This window comes from Neoarius graeffei, chromosome 22 (genome assembly GCF_027579695.1).
Source record: "Neoarius graeffei isolate fNeoGra1 chromosome 22, fNeoGra1.pri, whole genome shotgun sequence".
NCBI lineage: Eukaryota > Metazoa > Chordata > Actinopteri > Siluriformes > Ariidae > Neoarius > Neoarius graeffei.
Window position 1 is genome coordinate 14144069 of NC_083590.1, and position 20572 is coordinate 14164640.

The 20572-nt window shown below is 44.5% G+C and overlaps 1 protein-coding gene across 1 annotated transcript; it reads right to left on the reverse strand.

The window, feature by feature from the left end:
* Window positions 1-1734: 1734 nt before the first annotated feature.
* On the reverse strand, window positions 1735-20512 carry LOC132870284 (ribonuclease inhibitor-like). The gene is made up of 4 exons (XM_060903919.1): window positions 20491-20512; window positions 19606-19774; window positions 3590-3763; window positions 1735-2698 (listed from the first exon to the last, which is right to left on the reverse strand). Exons 1-4 carry the CDS (start codon window positions 20510-20512, stop codon window positions 2689-2691), a joined length of 375 nt encoding a protein of 124 aa, XP_060759902.1. The 3' UTR covers window positions 1735-2688.
* Between the last annotated feature and the right edge of the window lie 60 nt (window positions 20513-20572).

Genomic DNA, 20572 nt, shown 5'->3' on the forward strand with positions numbered 1-20572 from the left:
TGAAATAGTGTGAATTTAAACCCAGGTTTATCTGTTACACTGTTAAACACGCAGCGTGTTGAATTGTTCTGTTTTGTTTTAATCTCAATTGTTTTAATAGACAGGCTGTGCATGCTTCTCTCTCTCTTATTCTTACTAACATTTTAATTTCATTATTATACATCTTGATCTCATCAAGATTTCAGTGGATTCAGTATGGTTATGAGCTAGTGGGTTAGCTACAGCTTCCCTTTGTCTGCTTAGCAACACAAAGCTAATCAAGGCCTACCATGTGCTCAGCAGGCCATCAGGCCTGATAAACCACACCTCAGCTAGAAATCCACAAGCTAGCTTTTTGTTCAGGCCACGTGGCCACTCACAAACACACCCTAGTTAGCTATGGCTAATTCCTTTGTCTTTAGCAACACGTGCTCAGTAGGCCTCACCAGGCCTAACAAACACACTTTAGCTAGGCCATAGGGCCTTTCACAAACACACACTAGCAACACAAGGCTAATCTAGGCCTCCACCACGTGTAGTTAGCTACACGAAGCTAAACACATGGTCAAGTCCTTCCCACACACACACACACACACAAGCACACATTAGCAACAGAGCTAATCTTTTGTTCTATTTAGATAACATTCCTTTGTTTTAGCTAGCAACAAGCTAGGCCATACACACACACACACACCATATCATATTTGTATATATTGATTATCCATTTTTATCTTTGTTATAATAAATCCATTTATTATCAAAACTGTGTGTATTCATCTTGTTGGTGTTCCAATATTTCTGAAGTCCCCAATCTCTCAAAGAATTCAAAAAGGTGCATATAAGTTATGTTATATGGTAAGTGATCGTAATAATTTGGAAATATACCATAATTTAGCTGTTTGGTAATTTATTATTAAGCACCAGGATTAATGGTATGATTCACTAAATGATTCATTGAACGATTCACTAAATGATTCACTGAATGATTCACTTCAAATGAGACTGATTCTATGGTATGATTCAATTCAAATGAGTCAAAGTAAACGATTCAATGGGATTGATTCATTTTAATTATTGACCTTCAAATTTAATGAGACTGATTTAATGAGATTGATCACTTAATTTCAATAATTAACTGATTGCACCCACATGTGTAACATGACAATGTGTAATGGATATAGAATATATTTAAGTTTACCTTTTAGAATTAAATTACAAAAAAAAAAGAATGTTTTTTACGATACTGTAATTTTTTGAGATACTGTGGTATACATTCACAAAACTGGAGCTGCTGTGATTGGCTCCGGTATGCAACCTGGTGATGGCCTTCAGCAAGATGGGAATAGTTGAGGCCAAAACACACACACACACACTGCAGTTACATTAATTCACACAAAGCCCTCACATTGTCTCACTGTACTGAATATAAAACTGAGCTAAATGTTTTGACATTTAATAAAAACGCTTTTGTTTCGCAAAAACTGTTGTGTTTCTCCAGATCTTTCATCGTGCATGTGAGTGAGAGAGAATACCCATACACCTGAAATACCAAGAAATAACAGATAACACAGCACCCAAATGAGCTCTGATATATTTTATTTTTAAACATGAATTTATTTTCAACAATTGAGTTGAAAATTCAATAAAAATAATTGTAAATACATAAACAATTTTTAAATGACAAAATAATTACACTATTTCTTCAGAGTGGATTTGATTGATACAATTATGTAACATACTGATTTAAGTAAAAGTGATGGCACTGATCCCATATCGGGTTTAATCAGCTGATACCAGACAAAAAAAATCAGGATCAGATATTAAAGAAAATAAAGAACAGCTTTGGTCTGATCCTGTAACAAAAAGATCTAATCTACAGTCACAGAGCACATTATTAGGAAGACTAATTCATGCTGTTGGTGCCAAATTCTGACGCCACCATCTGTGAGCCTCAGCAGAAATCGAGGTTCATCAGACCAGGCTACGTTTTTTCACTCTTCACCTGTCCAGTTGTGGTGATCCTGTGCCCACTGCAGCCTCAGCTTTCTGTTCTTGGCTGACAGAAGTGGAACCCGACGTGGTTATCCACCTCAGTGTTCAGTGTGTTGTGCATTTTGAGATGCTTTTCTGCTCACCACAATTGTACAGAGTGGTTATCTGAGTTACTGTAGCCTTTCTGTCAGCTCAAACCAGTCTGGCCGTTCTCCGGTGAACCCTCTCATCAACAAGGCGGTTCCATCCAGGTGTTCCTAATAAAGTGCTCAGTGAGTGTATATTAAATACCAACCAAAGGGCAAAGTGATAAATGTGCCTTGGAGTGAGTCTCCTCGGGGCTTCCTCAGATTAACTCCCCAAATGCCGATCCTGTCAGGTGAGAATCCCACCAATGTCCTGAAACTGTTCCTGTCCATTTCAGCTCCCTCTTCCACTGACTGGGTTCAGCTCAAGTCCCTGTGCTTTTACACCTTCTCTTTCAGGGTTTTTAAGGGACTGAGGTCCAGGCAGTTTCATGCAGATCACAAGTTGTTCCACATTCAGTGTAGAATTGTGTGCAGTCTGATTCACTGTGCACCATGAACACACACTGACCACATCTCCGAGTCTCTTTCATTTGTTAGAACTAAATGACTGACGTGTTTATGAATATGTTGTCTGTTCCCCAACATGGAAATGCAGGAACACCAGAGTCTTCATCTCACACACAGATGTTCACCACAACCTGAAAATAAAAGAAAAACATCTGGATTAATCCCCACACACTGGACTGTGGTACTTCATGACCAACAGCATGTAATCATCTCTGCTCCAAGAGAAACATTATTATCTCCTGTTTATAATTTAATTCAACATTTATTCAGTCTTATATAATATCTGTGTTCTAACGTTGAGCTCCAACAAATGAGAACTTCCACAAGATCTAACAGGAAAGTGAGCAGACGTTTCCCATCACATCACTGCTCTTATCCAATCACAGGCTTTGGAGAGTTTTAAACAGTAACTAACACTGCGGTGGGTTTGATCTCTTGTTCTACATGTAGATTTAAGTGCAGACTGTAAGAAGAAGCCGAGGTGAATTTTACAGGAACGACAGAAGACACGGTGTGGAGGTGGAGAGCAGGAAGGGGTGTCAGAGTGAGCAAAGTGGCTCCTTAAATCATATATTTGTGGCAGTGTGGCATTAAAGATGATCATTTTACTGAGTTTTGAGGAGAGTTGAGAAGAAAGTGTGCTGCTGATCAGAAACAGGGAAAAGCCGAGATCATCTTATTCAGACAAAAGCAGCAGGATGATGTCAGAGACAGCAGCGTGTCACAAGGAGACTAGGTGCTCATTTACAATCACTCTCATGCGCTCAGACGGGACATTTTGGAGACTCTGACTGACTCCATCTTCTGCTTTCAGATGAATTTTAAATCAATTTTACTGAACAACAAACAGCATTAAAGACAACTGGGAGGAAAAAGTTAGATTAAATAGAACACAGTGAAAATTTCTAAAACTGATTTCATTTCATGGCCTGGTCATGTGACATTTACTGAAATTAAAGGAAAATTATAATGAGATTAAATTCTTTTTTTTCCAACATTCACCTAAAAAGTTTATTACTTACTCGAGTGTCTGTAGTTTGTAACGTTCATCATCCTTAAGAGCAGAGAGCAGCTTCTTTCCTGAGTCTCCTATTTTATTCCAATACACACTCAGTACTCTCAGGTGTGAGGGGTTTGATCTCAGAGCTGAAGCGAGAGCAGCACAGCCTTCTTCTGAGACACCACAACGCCGCAACCTGCAGAGACACAATGACACACACTTCACTGCCTCAGTTTATGAACATCAAGATTTGCTTTGATGTTTTTGCTTTGCTTTCTAATGAGCTCTTGGAGAAGTTGTTGGCTCAGAGGTTCACACACTTTTTAAACCCCAGAGTGTGAATGTTTAAATGGTTTATTCAGAACTGACAAGAACAAGTCTTAAGACAGAATGTGTTTGTCTACGATTCTGACTCGGATGAAGAGCAGACCATGTTTTAAGAAAACCAGGTAATGTCAAAGTCTTCAAAAACTTTTTTATAAACACAAGTAGTGAAATAATATTTTAAAAATCCCCTGTTATTTATGAAGAAACATTTTGTGAAATTTTCCAAGTATGTGAAAGAATTTTAATTTCAGAAGAGAAAATGTCAATTCTTCATTACAGTTCTCTCTCTCTCTCATGCTGAGATGTTTTTTTTTTCTTCTGTGTAAAACACACTCACCCACACTCCATTCCCTCCCAGTGAAGCCGTGTGTCTGGGCGGGGCTCAAAATGATGCATTAAATCCTGTTGTCCAATGAGCTTTTATCTTTCTGCCCATTAAAACAGCGAGTACACAAACACCTAACAGACACTAATAGGTGCAGAGGCTTCAGTGGGGGTCTGTTAGCTCTGTGTCAGGGGCTTTTCACACAGGCTGCACTGTTCACCACTAAACAGTGTGAGTTTAATGAACAAACAGCGCGATATTGCAGTGAGATACTCCATCAATCTGATTCACTCAAATATTGAACGACACCAAGACTGATGAATAAAATAGACACTTTGGGAAATGTTTCATTGCTGCATTTTTTTTGTAATTTATTTTTATTGACATTAAGAATCAGACATTCACATCCGGTACATCATATGTTCATACATCTTACATCTGTTGTTTGCCCCAAATGCCAAAATAGCATTTTTGTTTTGTATCTGAAGAATGAAAAGAGAAAGAAACAAGAAGAAGAAAAACAACCTATGTACAAGTAGGGAGTGATCCTTTTTATCCAGCAGAGTCACTGGTTTGTGAAAATAAAATCAGGCCTATGGGGCGTGACATATTTGACCCAGTTTTCCCAGTGTGAAGCAAATTTCTCCAATTTGTGATTAACAAAAGCTGTTATCTTCTCCATTTTATAAATGTCCATTGTAATGTCCATCCATATTTTTAAAGTTGGGCTCTCCTGTGATAACCATTTCCTGGTAATACTCTTTTTACAGGCCACCAGCAATATATTTATTAAATGTTTCTCTCTTTTCGGCCATTCCTCAGGTATGTGTCTGAAAAACAGTCTTATTCTCGAGGGGTATTTCACATTTGAAGATATCCTGTAGTGCATTGTGTATCTCTCTCCAATAGTCCTTCATGACCGGGCAGTCCCAGAAAACATGGTAATGGTTTGCACTTTGATTTCTGCAGTTCCTCCAACAGACAGGGGAGTTATTATCATAGTGAGACTTCTGAGAAGGCGTAATGAAGTACCTAATCAGGCTTTTCCAGCCAAATTCCCTCCACTTCTGTGAGCCGGAACACATCCATTGATACTTCCATATTGTTGTCTATTCTTCCTCAGATATAGTTATGCCTCCTTCCTTCTCCCATTTTATTTTAATTTATAAAGTTGAATATGGTTTCAAATTCGACGGTCGCTTATACAAGCATGAAATAGTTCTATTAATCGTTTCTGAATTATAGGCTTTTGTAAACAATTCAGTCAAACGTGTTTGTTTTTGTTACAATTTTCATCTTCGTATCAACGTAGTGCCGCAGCTGCAGGTATCGATAGAAGTCTTGTTTTTCTAATAAATGTGTCCTTTTAAGCGTTTCAAAACTGAGCAGTTTTTCATCTTTCATTACACTACATAAGGCTGTTATACCCATAGCTATCCAGTCCTTGAATCTAGAGTCCAATTTATTAGGTGTAAACTCCGAGTCATAAGCACAAGAGTTGTAATATCGCTCTCAAGTTCATGTTCCTTTATGATAGTTTTCCATGCTTGAAGGGTCCATTTCACCCATGGGATATCAATGTTATTTATGTGGGTTTGTAGGTTGTTATCAGCTAAGATTGCCTGTATGGGGATGGAGGGTGTTTTTTCCTCAAATGTTTTTCCATTGAACAGTATATGATGGGTTTCACCAGCATATCACTGCTCTCATCAATGCTGCCAAATAATAATATCTAAAATAAGGCAAGCCCCATCCTTCCTTTTGTTTAGCTAGCTGTAAAGTTTTGAGACGGACCCTTGGTCTTTTACCTTGCCATATATACCTAGATAGCATTTTGTCCCACTCGTTAAATTGGTTTTGGTTAATCTCTATTAGCAGGGTTTGAAATAAATATAAAAGTCTTGGCAATATCTCATCTCACCTCATCTCATCATCTCTAGCCGCTTTATCCTTCTACAGGGTCGCAGGCAAGCTGGAGCCTATCCCAGCTGACTATGGGTGAAAGGCGGGGTACACCCTGGACAAGTCACCAGGTCATCACAGGGCTGACACAGACACAGACAACCATTCACACTCACATTCACACCTACTGTCAATTTAGAGTCACCAGTTAACCTAACCTGCATGTCTTTGGACTGTGGGGGAAACTGGAGCACCCGGAGGAAACCCATGCGGACACGGGGAGAACATGCAAACTCCACACAGAAAGGCCCTCACCGGCCACAGGGCTCGAACCCGGACCTTCTTGCTGTGAGGCGACAACGCTAACCACTACACCACCGTGTCTTGGCAATATATTCATTTTAATAGAGTCAATTCTTGAACTAAGGCTGAAGAAAGGAATTAAGTTCCATCTCGCTATGTCATCCTTTATTTTTTATGTATAGGTAGGTAGTTGTGTTCTGATAATTTTGTAAGATCTTTTGGTAGGTTGATGCATAAGTATTTAAAAGACTCTGTTTGTCATTCTAAGGGGTAACTACTTTTGATTTCTCCTGGTGGGCTATAATTATATGAGAGTCACTGGGTTTTACTTATATTGATTTTGTACCCTGATAATTGACCGTACTGCTCAAATGATTGCATCAATTTAGGTAGCGAGTACATTGGGTGCCCAAGGTAAATCAAAATGTCATCTGCATAGCAGGCCAATTTATATTCTGTCCCTTCCCTTGATGTCTTCATTTTGTCTAATGTATTGAGCTAGTGGTTCCAAATATAATGCGAAGAGTAATAGTGACCATGCACAACCCTGTCTGGTGCCCCTTTCTAGGGTAAAATTATTTGATAAATATCCATTGATTTTAATCCTAGCAGGAGGATTGTTGTATTGTGCCTGTATGGTTTTAATAATTATATCATGGAAGCCGAATCTACGTAGGACCCTGTAGAGAAAGTTCCAGTTGACCGAATCGAAGGCCTTTTCAACATCTACGCTTATTACAATTGCTTTAATTTTATTTTTTTGTATATGATCTATAATATGTAGTGTCTTTTGTATATTGTCTTGTGTTTGGCGTTGACATATGAAACCTGTTTGATCATTATGTATCAATGTTGGTAGGAACTCTTCTAATCGTTTGGCCATGATAGAGGTAAATAGTTTATAGTGTCTTTCGTATATTGTCTTGTCTTTGGCATTGACGTATGAAACCTGTTTGATCATTATGTATCAATGTTGGTAGGAACTCTTCTAATCGTTTGGCCATGATAGAGGTAAATAGTTTATAGTCTATATTAAGAACAGAAATTGGCCTAAAAGATCCACACTTCATTTTATCCTTGCCTTCTTTTGGTATTGTTGAAATTATTGCCTCCTTCCAGCTAGGTGGCGTTTGTGCTTTTTTTTAAAACCCAATTCAGTACGGGAAGTAAAACAGGTATTAGTTCTTTTTTTAAATTCCTTGTACCACTCTGCTGTGTAACCATCAGATCCTGGTGACTTGCTTAATTTAAGCCTACTAATTGCAACTTTTAATTCTTCTTCAGTTATATCCGCAGTCATTATTTCATTTTGTTCTTCATCTAGAGTGGGTGAATCTAAGGGATTCAGGAAGCTGTCAATTTGGTTTACACTCCTACCAGGGACTTCAGAATATAGGGTTTTATAAAACACTTCAAAAACTTCCTGAATTTCATTTAGTTTATTTTTTATCACTTTTGTTCTTGGATCCCTAATTTTGTGAATTGTATTTTCAGCTATCTTTTTTCAGTTTCCATGCCAATACTTTCATAGATTTAGAGCCACTTTCGTAGTGTCTCTGTTTCAGAAACATTAAGTTTTTCTTGATTACTTGTGTGGCCAGACTATTAATTTCGTTCCTGATATTTCTAATTTCTCTTAATGTATCCTGTGCCAAATCCAATTTATGCTTTCCTTCTAATTCCTTTAGCTTGTTTTTTAAGTCCTCTAATTTTTTATTCCTATTTTTTTTTCTTAAATGAAGATATTGCTATAATTTTCCCTCTGAGAACAGCCTTCAAAGTATCCCATAACATGGGAGGTGAGACCTCTCCAGTATCATTGAACTCTAAGAAGAGACATAGGGCCTGTCCACACGAGTATGCGGCCTCACCCAATACGCTGTCGTTTTGAAAAAAATCTCCGTAAACACGGTGTCGTTTCCAGAAATATCTGCGTCCACACGGATTCACTGGAAACGACCCCAAACGCTGTAGTACATATGCCAGGCCTGTATGTGGCGCTGTGACACCGCCACACCAATACACTAAAACCGGAAGAGAAGCCATGGAGCATGCATATAAAGGTCACGCGCTGTTTACAAACAAGCTCATAACACGAGAAGAGGACGATCATGGCCAGCGCAACTCTGAGAGGAAGAGGAGAGTCTTCTGTGTGGACCGACAATGAAGTGTTGTTGTTGTTATGATGCGTCTAGCGGTGGCGGCTGAGGTTAAAGGTTAGAGAGGCGGGGCCTATACGTCATCGTTTCTGAAAAAATCTGCATTCGCCATCCAGACAACTCCGGGCTATCCGGCGTTGTAGGATTTTCCCACTCTGGGACCCGTTTTCAAAAAATACCGGTTTCACACCTCGAAAAAGCCAGATCCGTCTGGACACAAGGCCGAAACGATAAAGTATTTATGCAGATTTGACAAAAACGTACTCGTGTGGACGGGCCCTAATTTTGGATTTAATTTGTGTCTTAAAAGACAGATCATTCAGCAGGCTTGATTTCAATTTCCATGTATTATTTTTTGACTGCAGGTTAAAATCAATGGATAAGTATATTGGTGCATGGTCACTTAGATCTATTGTCCTGATTCCACAAGTATGTATTTTATCTTTATCCTTCCCAAATGTTATGAAATAATCTATTCTTGTGTAGAGAGAGTGAGGGGCAGAATAGTGAGTGTAATCCCTTCTGTTAGGGAAAAAGTCTTGCCATATGTCAATTAAGCCCACCTCCTCAAAGTATATTTACTTTCTTATATAGGGACTTCATATCATGGGCTTTTCTACTAGACGAGTCTAACTTTGGCTGTAGATGTATATTTAAATCCCCTCCACAGACCAAAAGGCCTTCTGTTTCCGTTACCATAATATTAGTGATTTTTTGGAAGAAACTGATATCACTCCCTGGGGGTGCATAGACGTTCAATAGGGTAATTGAATTCCCATCTACTGTATCTTACCCCTTACTTAGGGTGACCAGACGTCCCGGTTTTACCGGGACAGTCCCGATTTGGGGTTGTGTGTCCTGAGTCCCGACAAAAGTCTGTCGGGACTCGGATATGTCCCGGTTTTCGCCACTCATGACGTTTGCAACTGAGCAGCGTGGGAATCATTAGTGGAGAAATGTCTGCATTTACTATTTTGATGAATTGACAGGAATCGCAAACTTACCTGGTTACTGCCCCCTGGCCCTGTGGCATGGGTGTTTATTTACCCACATTATTCCAGACAACAGAACGTGTTGCCATGCAACAATAAAATAAACATTAACTGGCACGAATGTTCTTTGTCTAGCAGCTAGCAGCAGTAATGCCACAGCAATTATGCCGAAAAGAAAATGTACCTCTTCCAAAGATTTACAGGGCACCTACCCCTTCCTCCGAGAGGTGCAGAACAATGCGTACGAAGCCTACTGCACACATTGTAAGTGCTTTGTTCTTGTACTGAGTTGGGTAGCCTATGTTGCAAATGCTGTGCTTTTTGTGGGGGCTTTCCTCGGGCTGTCGCCCCTCTCCCCCTTTACTGCTGTTTTGTTTGAGTGTATATTTACGGAAGCCGCGAGAGGCCCTTCATATAATCTTTTTTTATTCACCTTGTTATCCCGAGATAACGATATAATTAACTCAGGATCTTGAGAAAACAACACAACTAATTCGAGATCTCAAGAAAACAAAACCGTTATTCCGAGATCTTGAGAAAACAAAACAATTATTTCATGATCTCAGCTGGATCACTGTATCTCCGTCGGTAGAGACGAAGCCGGGCCAGTCTTCTGTGGAGGTGCCGCGGACTAATTTTGAAATTATCCCTTATTAAAAGACTTAATGCAATCTCTCCCTGTGTCAACCCCTCATCAAAATATTGCCTTATTAGGTGATCGATTATTCCAGACATTCTAATGACCAAAGTTGCGTCTATACAGAATGAGAAATAGCCCCAAAGTCAGCATATTACAAGTCTCTTGGCGCACCTGAATGAACCATTTCTCAGCTGTTTACTCAAGATCATGAAATAATTGTTTTGTTTTCTCGAGATCTCGGAATAACGGTTTTGTTTTCTCAAGATCTCGAATTAGTTGTGTTGTTTTCTCAAGATCCTGAATTAATTATGTCGTTATCTCGGGATAACAAGGTGAATAAAAAAAAGAATTATATGAAGGGCCTCTCTCGGCTTCCGTAGTATATATTCTCAAATCACTTGTCTCTTATTTGTTTCTGTTTAACATACCATTCTGACAGTTTGGCCATATTGCTGTGTTGAACAGCTTGTTGCACCTTCCATTAAAGTGTTCACTTTTGTACACATCTTCTTGCTTTATTCATTCAGTTGTGGGGAATGGTTAGTCAGGTTGATTCTGACCTAGGCTATGTTGAGGTCACATATCTACTTTTTAAGTTCATGCTATAGTGCATACAATTTTAGAGATATAGCCTACATGTGCATATGCATTCTTCTTGGTGTTCTCACAAACAGGTGAAATAAATCAGTTTAAATTTGGCCTATGGACATAGCCTGGCCTATTCTCAGCCATTACAAAATCTGTTGTCTGACCATAATTTAACTGATCTGTATACCACTATGCTACTAGATAACAAAATGCCTGTTTTATTTCATGTGAGATGTTGATAAATGTGAGCTTCAATAAAATGATAAGAGCACCTCTCTGAGTGTCACATTTACATAAAAAAAAGGTGTGCGTGCACGAGCATGGTCGCGTGCAAAAGTGTCCCGGTTTCAGACTAGGGAAATCTGGTCACCCTACCCTTACTAAAATAAATCTGCCCTCCTTATCACCCATTTCGAATACTTTTTCAAAATTTAGCTTGTTTGAAATGAGGGTAGCAACTCCTCTCCTATGTCCTGATTTGTATGAAGAAAAAAACAGATTAGTGAAGCCCATTTTTAAAAATTTTACATGCTCCTTATCTGTCAAGTGGGTCTCCTGTAAATAAACTACATGGGCTTGTTCTGTCCTCACTTTAGATAGGATTTTACTATGTTTAATTGGATTCAACAGCCCATTGACATTAAACGAGATGAATTTTACTGTCACTAGCCATGTGTATTTACTTGTAAGTGGATCAACAGAATAAACAAAATGAGACTGAACAGATCCACTCCCTGAACAAACATGAACACCGAACATAAGTAAAAGATAAAGAAAAAAAATGTGATTCCAAAGCCGGGGTCTCTAATAGATGACCCTGAGCTAAGCTAGATAAAACATCCAGCTGTGGGGGAAAGCCTCTCCCACCTATTGGCTGAGGGCCCCCACCATGGCACTTGGAATGAGGAGGAAAAAGGTCTCTGTTCATTCCACAGAAAATGTGTCCTTATGCATCCCTCGCCTGTATATATTCTCACCTAACTGGGGTAAAGGTATAAATGCAAATATCTTGAAGTGAGCACAACACTGCCTATTTTAAGCTCTGTTTAGCTCTCCGACACTTTAAAAGTCAATCAGAACTTATAACTCCTCTGGAGAGGGTGAGGGCTGCCTTCTGAAGGCTCGCAGTCTCTCCTCGATACTTTTCTCTCGCTCCTCACCCGTCCCTCGCCGGCTCGGTCTTCCCACTGTTTCCCAGGCGGAGCGGGACAGCTGCTCAGCCAGACTCTCCCTCGGTGGAATCACGCTGACTGGCAGCCCTCTGTCCTTCATGTCTATGGTCGCTTCCTCCGCTGTCCGATACAGTTGCGTCCCATCCTCGTAAAACACTCGTAGTTTAGCTGGGAACGGAGTCTGGAAGCGGATATTTCTCTGCTTTAACACTCGCTTTGCCTCAGCAGATTCCTTCCTCTTCTGCAGGACTGCTGGGGGGTAATCCTGCTCAAAGTATATTAGCCTCCCGTTCAGAAAAACCTTCTTCTTTCCCCAAGCCTTGTGCAGAATCTATTCTTTAATCCTGTAGCGGAGGAATTTGACTATTATTGACCACGGCTTATCTTCCCTGTCTCCGGCGGGTCTTGGCGCCAGCGCGCGGTGCACCCTCTCGATGTCGAGCTCCTCGGTTGGGGGGAAAATCGCCAGCATGTCCCGTAATAGTTTTCCCACAAGCTCCACCATAGATGATCCCTCAGCTCCTTCGGGAACATTGTATATCCTTAAATTCTCCCGTCGGGCTCTCCCTTCATGATCAAGTAGCTTGTTTTCTTGCTGATACGTGACTTTTATCATCTTGTTCAACACTTGCTCCACGTTTTGAACACAGTCTTCCACTTTTTCAATTTGCACCTCTGCCTCCACTATTTTTTGGTTGACGTTAGTGATCTCAGATTTAATATCGTTTAGTTGTTCTTTTGTGTCTCTTTGGAAGGCCCAAATTTCCTCCAAAACTTTGGTCAGACTTGCGGCATCATTTGAGTAAGGGTTAGCATTAGCTCCGCCATCTTGTGCCTGTGTAGGGGAGCTGTTCTCCGGATTTTTTTCATTTGCAAGCACTACACTGGTGTTTTCTTTGTTTGTTTGCTCCTTCCCCATTCTTGCCCCTCTTGTCTGTTCAAGTAGTACCTGAAAACCTAGTATTTGATGGTCTAACGGGGCAAAATAACTATTTTTGCGAGGGAGCTGCTACCGGTACTTTAGGCTGCCATTCAGGATGATGACATCACCGGAACCTCATTGCTGCATTTTAATGAAATGTGAGGGGAAGCTGCGCTTCCAGTGTTATCTTAAAGCAATCACCACTGACAGAGATGGACTGGAATATTATTTACTATTTTAACATTTATCATCATCATGATGAATTATTTTCATTAAAAAATTCAAAATAACAAAATGATTGTTGTCGTGGCTTTCAGTTTATTGGAAGGTCTTTTCTGCTCCTTTTTAATTTTTATTTAAAAGCCTTTTTTTATCTATTCATTTTTACGGCATCAGTTCTATGGCATTAACCTGTGGGTGGTAGAAGAGAGCAACTGGACTTGCTTGAAGATTCTTGAAAATGTTTCACCTCTCATCATACCTGTCAACTTTTTAGGTTTGAAAAAAAGGGATATTTCCCAGATTTTTAACTCAAAATAAGGGAAAATTTTGGAAAGTCGGTAATCGAACTGACTTTTCTTCACAAAATTAAATTCGTCCTGCCATTTGGGCAAGTAGCGGTGTGGCAGCGGGGGCGTGGTCAAGCTCCGGTCTGTGACAGGAGGGCGGAGTTGGGGGAAGGTAAGTGGCAGAATCGCTTCACCTGAGTGTAATTAACCTGTGTTTTGTGTGTGTTCTCCCCAGTAAACCGTGCCCTATTTAAGGAGGGAGAGTGAGAGCAGAGGGGAGTTGTTGCCGAGAGGAGATTACGGCGTGATTGTGTGTGTGAATCTCCGAGGCTTGGTTGAGTGTTAGACTGAAAAGTTTAGCAATAAAAACCCTATATTGCACCCTGATCTCTGTCCTGCCGTCTTCTGTGCTCCACCCACACGTTGTTCCCGCTACAGTGGTGCTGAAACCCGGGAAGGTGGAGCACCTGTCCTGCAGCCCCATGGAATCCTCCCCATTCGCGGACTTGGTCCACGCCCTCGCCACGGCTCAGTAGAGCCAGCACCAGGCACTTGTCACGCTTCGGAAGGAGCAGGAGTGCCGCTTCGAAGCCCTGGTGCTGGCTCAGCAAGAAGACCGAGAGGCGTTCCGGCGCCTCCTCGCGTTGGCGGGGTCCACCAGCGCCCCGGCCGCGGGCCCATCTCCCATCACCTTGACTAAGATGGGCCCACAGGACGACCCCGAGGCGTTCATCGCGTTGTTTGAGCAGGTCGCCGAAGCCTCGAGGTGGCCGATGGAGCAGCGCGCGGCGCGCCTCCTCCCCCTCCTGACGGGAGAGGCGCAGTTAGCCGCACTACAGCTCCCCGCCGACCGCCGGCTGGCCTACGCCGACCTTCGCTGGGCTGTCCTCCAGCGCGTGGGGCGCACGCCGGAGCAGCAGCGCCAGCGCTTCCGCACACTGCGGATGGAGGAAGTCGGCAGCCCGTTCGCGTTTGGCCAGCAGCTCCGGGACGCCTGCTGGCAGTGGCTGAGGGCCGAAGATCGCGACGCCGAGGGAATCATCGACCAGGTGGCACTGGAACAGTTCATCGCCTGCCTACCCGCCGGAACCGCGGAGTGGGTCCAGTGCCACCGCCCGGCGTCGCTGGATCAGGCCATAGGACTGGCGGAGGATCATCTGGCGGCTGTCCCAGTGGTAGGACAATGGATGACGTCATCTTCCCTCTCCTCTTCTCTCTCTCTCTCTTCCCCCTCCTCCCGTGTCCCGTCCTTGCCCCATTCCCCCACCACGGAGGCGGGGGCCGGCTCCACCCCAGCCGGCCCGCCGCACCCGTGGTGCCCTCCCATTTCTCCCTTCTGTGTCTGTCTCTCCCCCCCCTCAGGTGAGTGACCCTCCAACCACAGCTGCAGAGGGGAGGCCCGGGCCGGTTTGCTGGCGCTGCGGGGAACCGGGCCACCTGCAGCAACAGTGTGCTGCGATGGAGGTGGGGGTGGTGGTGCGGATCCCCGACGCGCCAGAGGCTGCCCTCGATCAGGCCGGAGTGTATCGCATACCGGTAAGTGTACAAGGGGCGACATATCAGGCGTTGGTGGATTCGGGTTGCAATCAGACCTCGATCCGCCAAAGCCTGGTGCAAGACGAGGCATTGGGGGGAGCACAAGGGGTGAAGGTGTTGTGTGTGCACGGGGATATTCACAGCTACCCGTTGGTGTCGCTCCACATACATTTCAGAGGGGACAAATCCATAGTGAAGGCGGCGGTTAATCCTCGCCTTACCCACTCTTTGATCCTGGGGACTGATTGGCCGGGATTTTGGGGGTTGATGGCACACCTAGTAAAGAGTGGGTCCTGCTGATTATCAGGGGAGGGTCCCGGTGTTGCTTTGGCTGGAGCTGCGGTCGCAGAGCCGTCTACGTCATCTCCGCGACAGAGTGAGGAGCCCCCAGCCCCTCCTCTTTCTGTTGGGGAATCCCTCGCGGATTTCCCACTGGAACAATCGCGGGACGAAACTCTGCGACACGCGTTTGACCAAGTGAGAGTAATCGATGGTCAAACGCTCCAGCCGAACGCCACCCCGTCCTTCCCCTATTTTTCCATTTTAAAGGATAGGTTATACCGAGTGACGCAGGACACTCAGACGAAGGAGCATGTCACCCAGTTGTTAGTTCCAAAGAGCCGCCGGGAATTGGTATTCCAGGCGGCTCACTTTATTCCCATGGCGGGACACCTCGGGCAGGATAAAACACTTGCCCGGATAATGGCCCGATTCTATTGGCCAGGGATTCGCGGTGACGTCCGTAAGTGGTGTACGGCGTGCCGTGAATGCCAGTTAGTAAATCCAGCGGCCATTCCAAAAGCGCCCTTGCGCCCCCTACCATTAATCAAGACCCCGTTTGAAAGAATTGGGATGGATCTCGTCGGGCCATAGATCGGTCAACACGAGGGTACCGCTTTATATTGGTTCTGGTGGACTATGCAACACGATACCCGGAAGCGGCGCCCCTTCGCAATATCTCCGCACGTAGTATTGCAGAGGCCCTCTTCCACGTCATCTCCCGGGTCAGAATCCCGAAAGAGATTCTGACTGACCAAGGCACTACGTTTATGTCACGAACACTGAGCGAACTGTATGGGCTACTGGGTATTAAGCCGATCCGCACCAGCGTGTATCACCCACAGACGGACGGTTTAGTGGAACGGTTCAATCGCACCCTCAAGAATATTATCAAAATATTCGTAAGTGAGGATGCACGTAACTGGGATAAGTGGCTCGAACCCTTGCTGTTTGCAGTGCGAGAGGTCCCCCAAGCCTCCACGGGGTTCTCCCCGTTTGAATTATTGTATGGGCGTAAGCCACGCGGCATCTTAGATGTACTGCGGGAAAATTGGGAGGAGGGACCTTCACAGAGCAAAAATGAAATTCAACACGTTATGGATCTGCGCGCAAAACTCCACACGCTCACCCACCTAACTCAGGAGAATTTGCGGCAGGCCCAGGAACGGCAAACCGGCCTGTACAACAAGGGCACACGCCTTAGAGAGTTCACTCCGGGAGATAAGGTACTTGTCCTGTTGCCCACGTCGAGCTCCAAATTAATCGCCAAGTGGCAAGGGCCCTTTGAGGTCACACGGCGAGTCGGGGACGTCGACTATGAGGTTAGGCGAACGGACAGGGAGGGGGCGCTACAGATCTACCACCTCAATCTGCTGAAGCGCTGGAACGAGGAGGTCCCCGTGGCGTTGGTGTCGGTAGTACCGGAGAAGGCGGAGCTGGGGCCGGAGGTCCAAAAAGGGTCATTGGCATCTCGCACCTCTCCGGTCCCCTGTGGAGACCACCTCTCCCCGACCCAACTCACGGAGGTCGCCCAGTTGCAGGCCGAGTTTTCGGATGTGTTCTCGCCCCTGCCCGGTCACACCAACCTCATAGAACACCACATAGAGACGCCCCCGGGGGTGGTAGTGCGTAGCCGTCCTTATAGACTACCCGAACACAAAAAAAAGGTGGTTCAGGAAGAACTTCAGGCCATGCTCAAAATGGGCATCATCGAGGAATCCCACAGTGACTGGAGCAGCCCGGTGGTCTTGGTTCCCAAGGCCGACGGCTCGGTCCGGTTCTGTGTGGACTATAGAAAAGTCAACGCGGTGTCTAAATTCGATGTGTACCCAATGCCTTGTATTGATGAGCTGCTCGATCAACTAGGCACGGCTCGCTTTTACTCGACACTGGATTTGACAAAGGGATATTTGCAGATCCCCTTGACTCCATTATCCCGGGAAAAAACGGCCTTTTCCACACCATTCGGCTTACACCAGTTCGTCACACTTCCGTTTGGGCTGTTTGGGGCGCCCGCTACGTTTCAGCGGCTGATGGACCGAGTCCTCCAGCCCCACGCCACCTATGCGGCCGCTTACTTGGACGACATCATCATTTATAGTAATGACTGGCAGCGGCACCTGCAACACCTGAGGGCCATCCTTAGGTCGCTGAGGCGGGCGGGGCTCACGGCCAACCCGATGAAGTGTGCGATTGGGCGGGTGGAAGTACGGTATCTGGGCTTCCACTTGGGTAATGGGCAGGTGCGTCCCCAAATTAATAAGACAGCAGCGATTGCGGCCTGCCCGAGGCCCAAGACCAAAAAGGGGGTGAGACAGTTCCTGGGGCTGGCTGGCTATTATCGTAGGTTTATTCCTAATTATTCGGACGTCACCAGCCCGCTGACTGACCTCACTAAAAAGGGGGCACCAGATCCGGTCCAGTGGACGGAGCAGTGCCAGCGGGCTTTCTCTGAGGTAAAGGCTGCACTGTGTGGGGGGCCACTTTTGCACTCCCCTGAATTCTCTCTCCCTTTTTTGTTACAGACGGATGCATCGGACAGAGGGCTGGGGGCCGTTTTGTCCCAGCAGGTGGGGGGAGAGGATCACCCAGTATTATACATCAGCCAGAAGCTGTCAGTGTGTGAGGGGCGCTACAGCACCATCGAGAAAGAGTGCCTGGCGATCAAGTGGGCGGTTCTCGCCCTCCGTTACTACCTGCTGGGGCACTCTTTCACCCTCTGTTCGGACCACGTGCCCCTCCAGTGGCTCCACCGCATGAAGGATGCCAACGCGCGGATCACCCGTTGGTATCTAGCACTCCAACCTTTCAACTTCAAGGTGGTCCACAGGCCGGGGGCGCAGATGGTGGTGGCGGACTTTCTCTCCCGTCAAGGGGAGGGAGTCGGCTGCGGGCCGGACGGGTGCCCGGCCTGAGTCGGGCGGTGGGGGTATGTGGCAGCGGGGGCGTGGTCAAGCTCCGGTCTGTGACAGGAGGGCGGAGTTGGGGGAAGGTAAGTGGCAGAATCGCTTCACCTGAGTGTAATGAACCTGTGTTTTGTGTGTGTTCTCCCCAGTAAACCGCGCCCTATTTAAGGAGGAAGAGTGAGAGCAGAGGGGAGTTGTTGCCGAGAGGAGATTACGTCGTGATTGTGTGTGTGAATCTCCGAGGCTTGGTTGAGTGTTAGACTGAAAAGTTTAGCAATAAAAACCCTATATTGCACCCTGATCTCTGTCCTGCCGTCTTCTGTGCTCCACCCACACGTTGTTCCCGCTACAAGCGGCAATACACCTTTTTTGGTTTTGCCTCACTCCTTTCTTTATTCATGTCTCTAGTCTCGCCATCTACTGAAACTCGCTCCCTGAGGAAAGAATTACGACCATCTTTTAGTTTTGTGAGAAGTTCTGACTTCCGAGCAGTGACCTTGGTCAGACTAGCGCTATGGTTCTGACAGTCTTCTTCACAGACATGCAATTAAAATCAATGTGTAATTACTAGACTGCCACCTGCTGTACTGGAGAGGGCGGGGACGTGAATTCATGGCCCGACTTCCTGCTGTAAACTCCTGTCAGAGGCACGTCATGAATTCTGGACCTACCGACTTTTTTATATTGTGAAAATACGGGATATTTTCGGGAAAATAAAAAAATGGGAAGACAGCGGGAAATAAGTCAAAATAAGGGAGTTTCCCGGGAAAAACGGGAGGGTTGACAGGTATGCCTCTCAACCAAAAGGCTTCCTCAGTTCTGTCTGACTAATAGGGAGTATCAGGTATTTATCCTCTCATGGATCATAATAGAAACAGGATTCTGATGGCTGCGTTGTAGGTGGCTGATAAATGATGTCTTAGACCCCCACCTCTGTTCAGTGATGGCCGTTCCAGGTTGACAAAAAAGAACGATCCTCTCTGGCTAAAATGTCTGCCAGTTTTCTGGAAGTCCTCTCATTGCTCTCTTGTACCACCCACAGTTTACTATGACCTCCTGAGAATATTCACAGACATGTTCTATGGCATTAATGACTCATTTTAGTTTTTAAACTCTATATTCCTGAGATAATTTCCACCCTGTCACTGCTGCTTTAAACCCTGCAACTCACACAGAGGGCAGTTAGTTTGTGTCTCAGGTGCAGTTTGTGTAATTAGTTACAGTGTTGTAGTAAATTTCACAGTGATTTCAGACACATTGCAGGCGGATCAAGTCCTGTTTTGTGCTGCAGCTTCTCACATACCGTACGTCCATCTGACCCAAAGACTCTGTGACAAATCATCAGTGTGCAGTGAAAAGAAATAATCTTCTTCCTCAGGACATTGATGATGAACCTAAAACCTCTGCTTCAGTCTCACTATTAGAGAATGTGTCTTACTGAGGAGCAGGTCATGTGACTCTCAGAGAGATGATCTTACCCCAGTGTCTCCAGTTTACAGTGAGGATTCTCCAGTACAGCACAGAGACACTTCACTCCTGAGTCTCTCAGATTACTATTTGACAGATCCAGTTCTCTAAGGTGTGAGGGGTTTGATCTCAGAGCTGAACTCAGAGCAGCACAGCCTTCTTCTGAGACACCACAACCACACAACCTGCAGAGACACAATGACACACACTTCATCAACAGATTTTCATCTTGGTGTAATAGTGGTTGTCAAGATGATGTCTCTCATGTTGGACTGTCTCTTTTCTCTTCACCAATCACAAGCTATTATTAATAATGACTCAAACATTACCACTGTTACTGACATTAAGTTTACTCGAGGTGCAAATGATTCAGCAAAAAGTCAATAATTTAAAGGTTTAAGTGAAGAGTCAGGTTTTGTAGGCTTTATCTCTGCATCACTGGATTTTTAATGATCACTTATTTAATTGTAAATACATTTTAATTATTTCTTTAAAGTAAAAGTGATTCTGAGGAGAAATGGTCACTTCATGACTAATATATTTGTTCTGCATGTTTTACATCCATCCATCAATTCATCCATCCATTATCTGTAGCCACTTATCCTTTACAGAGTCACACGCAAGCTGGAGCCTATCCCAGCTGACTATGGGTGAGAGGCGGGGTTCACCCTGGACAAGACGCCAGATCATCGCAGGGCTGACACACAGAGACAAACAACCATTCACACTCACATTCACACCTACAGTCAATTTAGAGCCACCAATTATCCGAAGCTGCATGTCTTTGGACTGTGGGGGAAACCGGAGCACCCGGAGGAAACCCACACAGACACGGGGAGAACATGCAAACTCCACACAGAAAGGCCCTTGTCTGCCACTGTGTTCGAACCCAGAACCTTCTTGCTGTGAGGCCTGCATGTTTATTTTTGCAGAAAATTTTAATTGATAAATAAATAACACTATATTCAACTATTAACT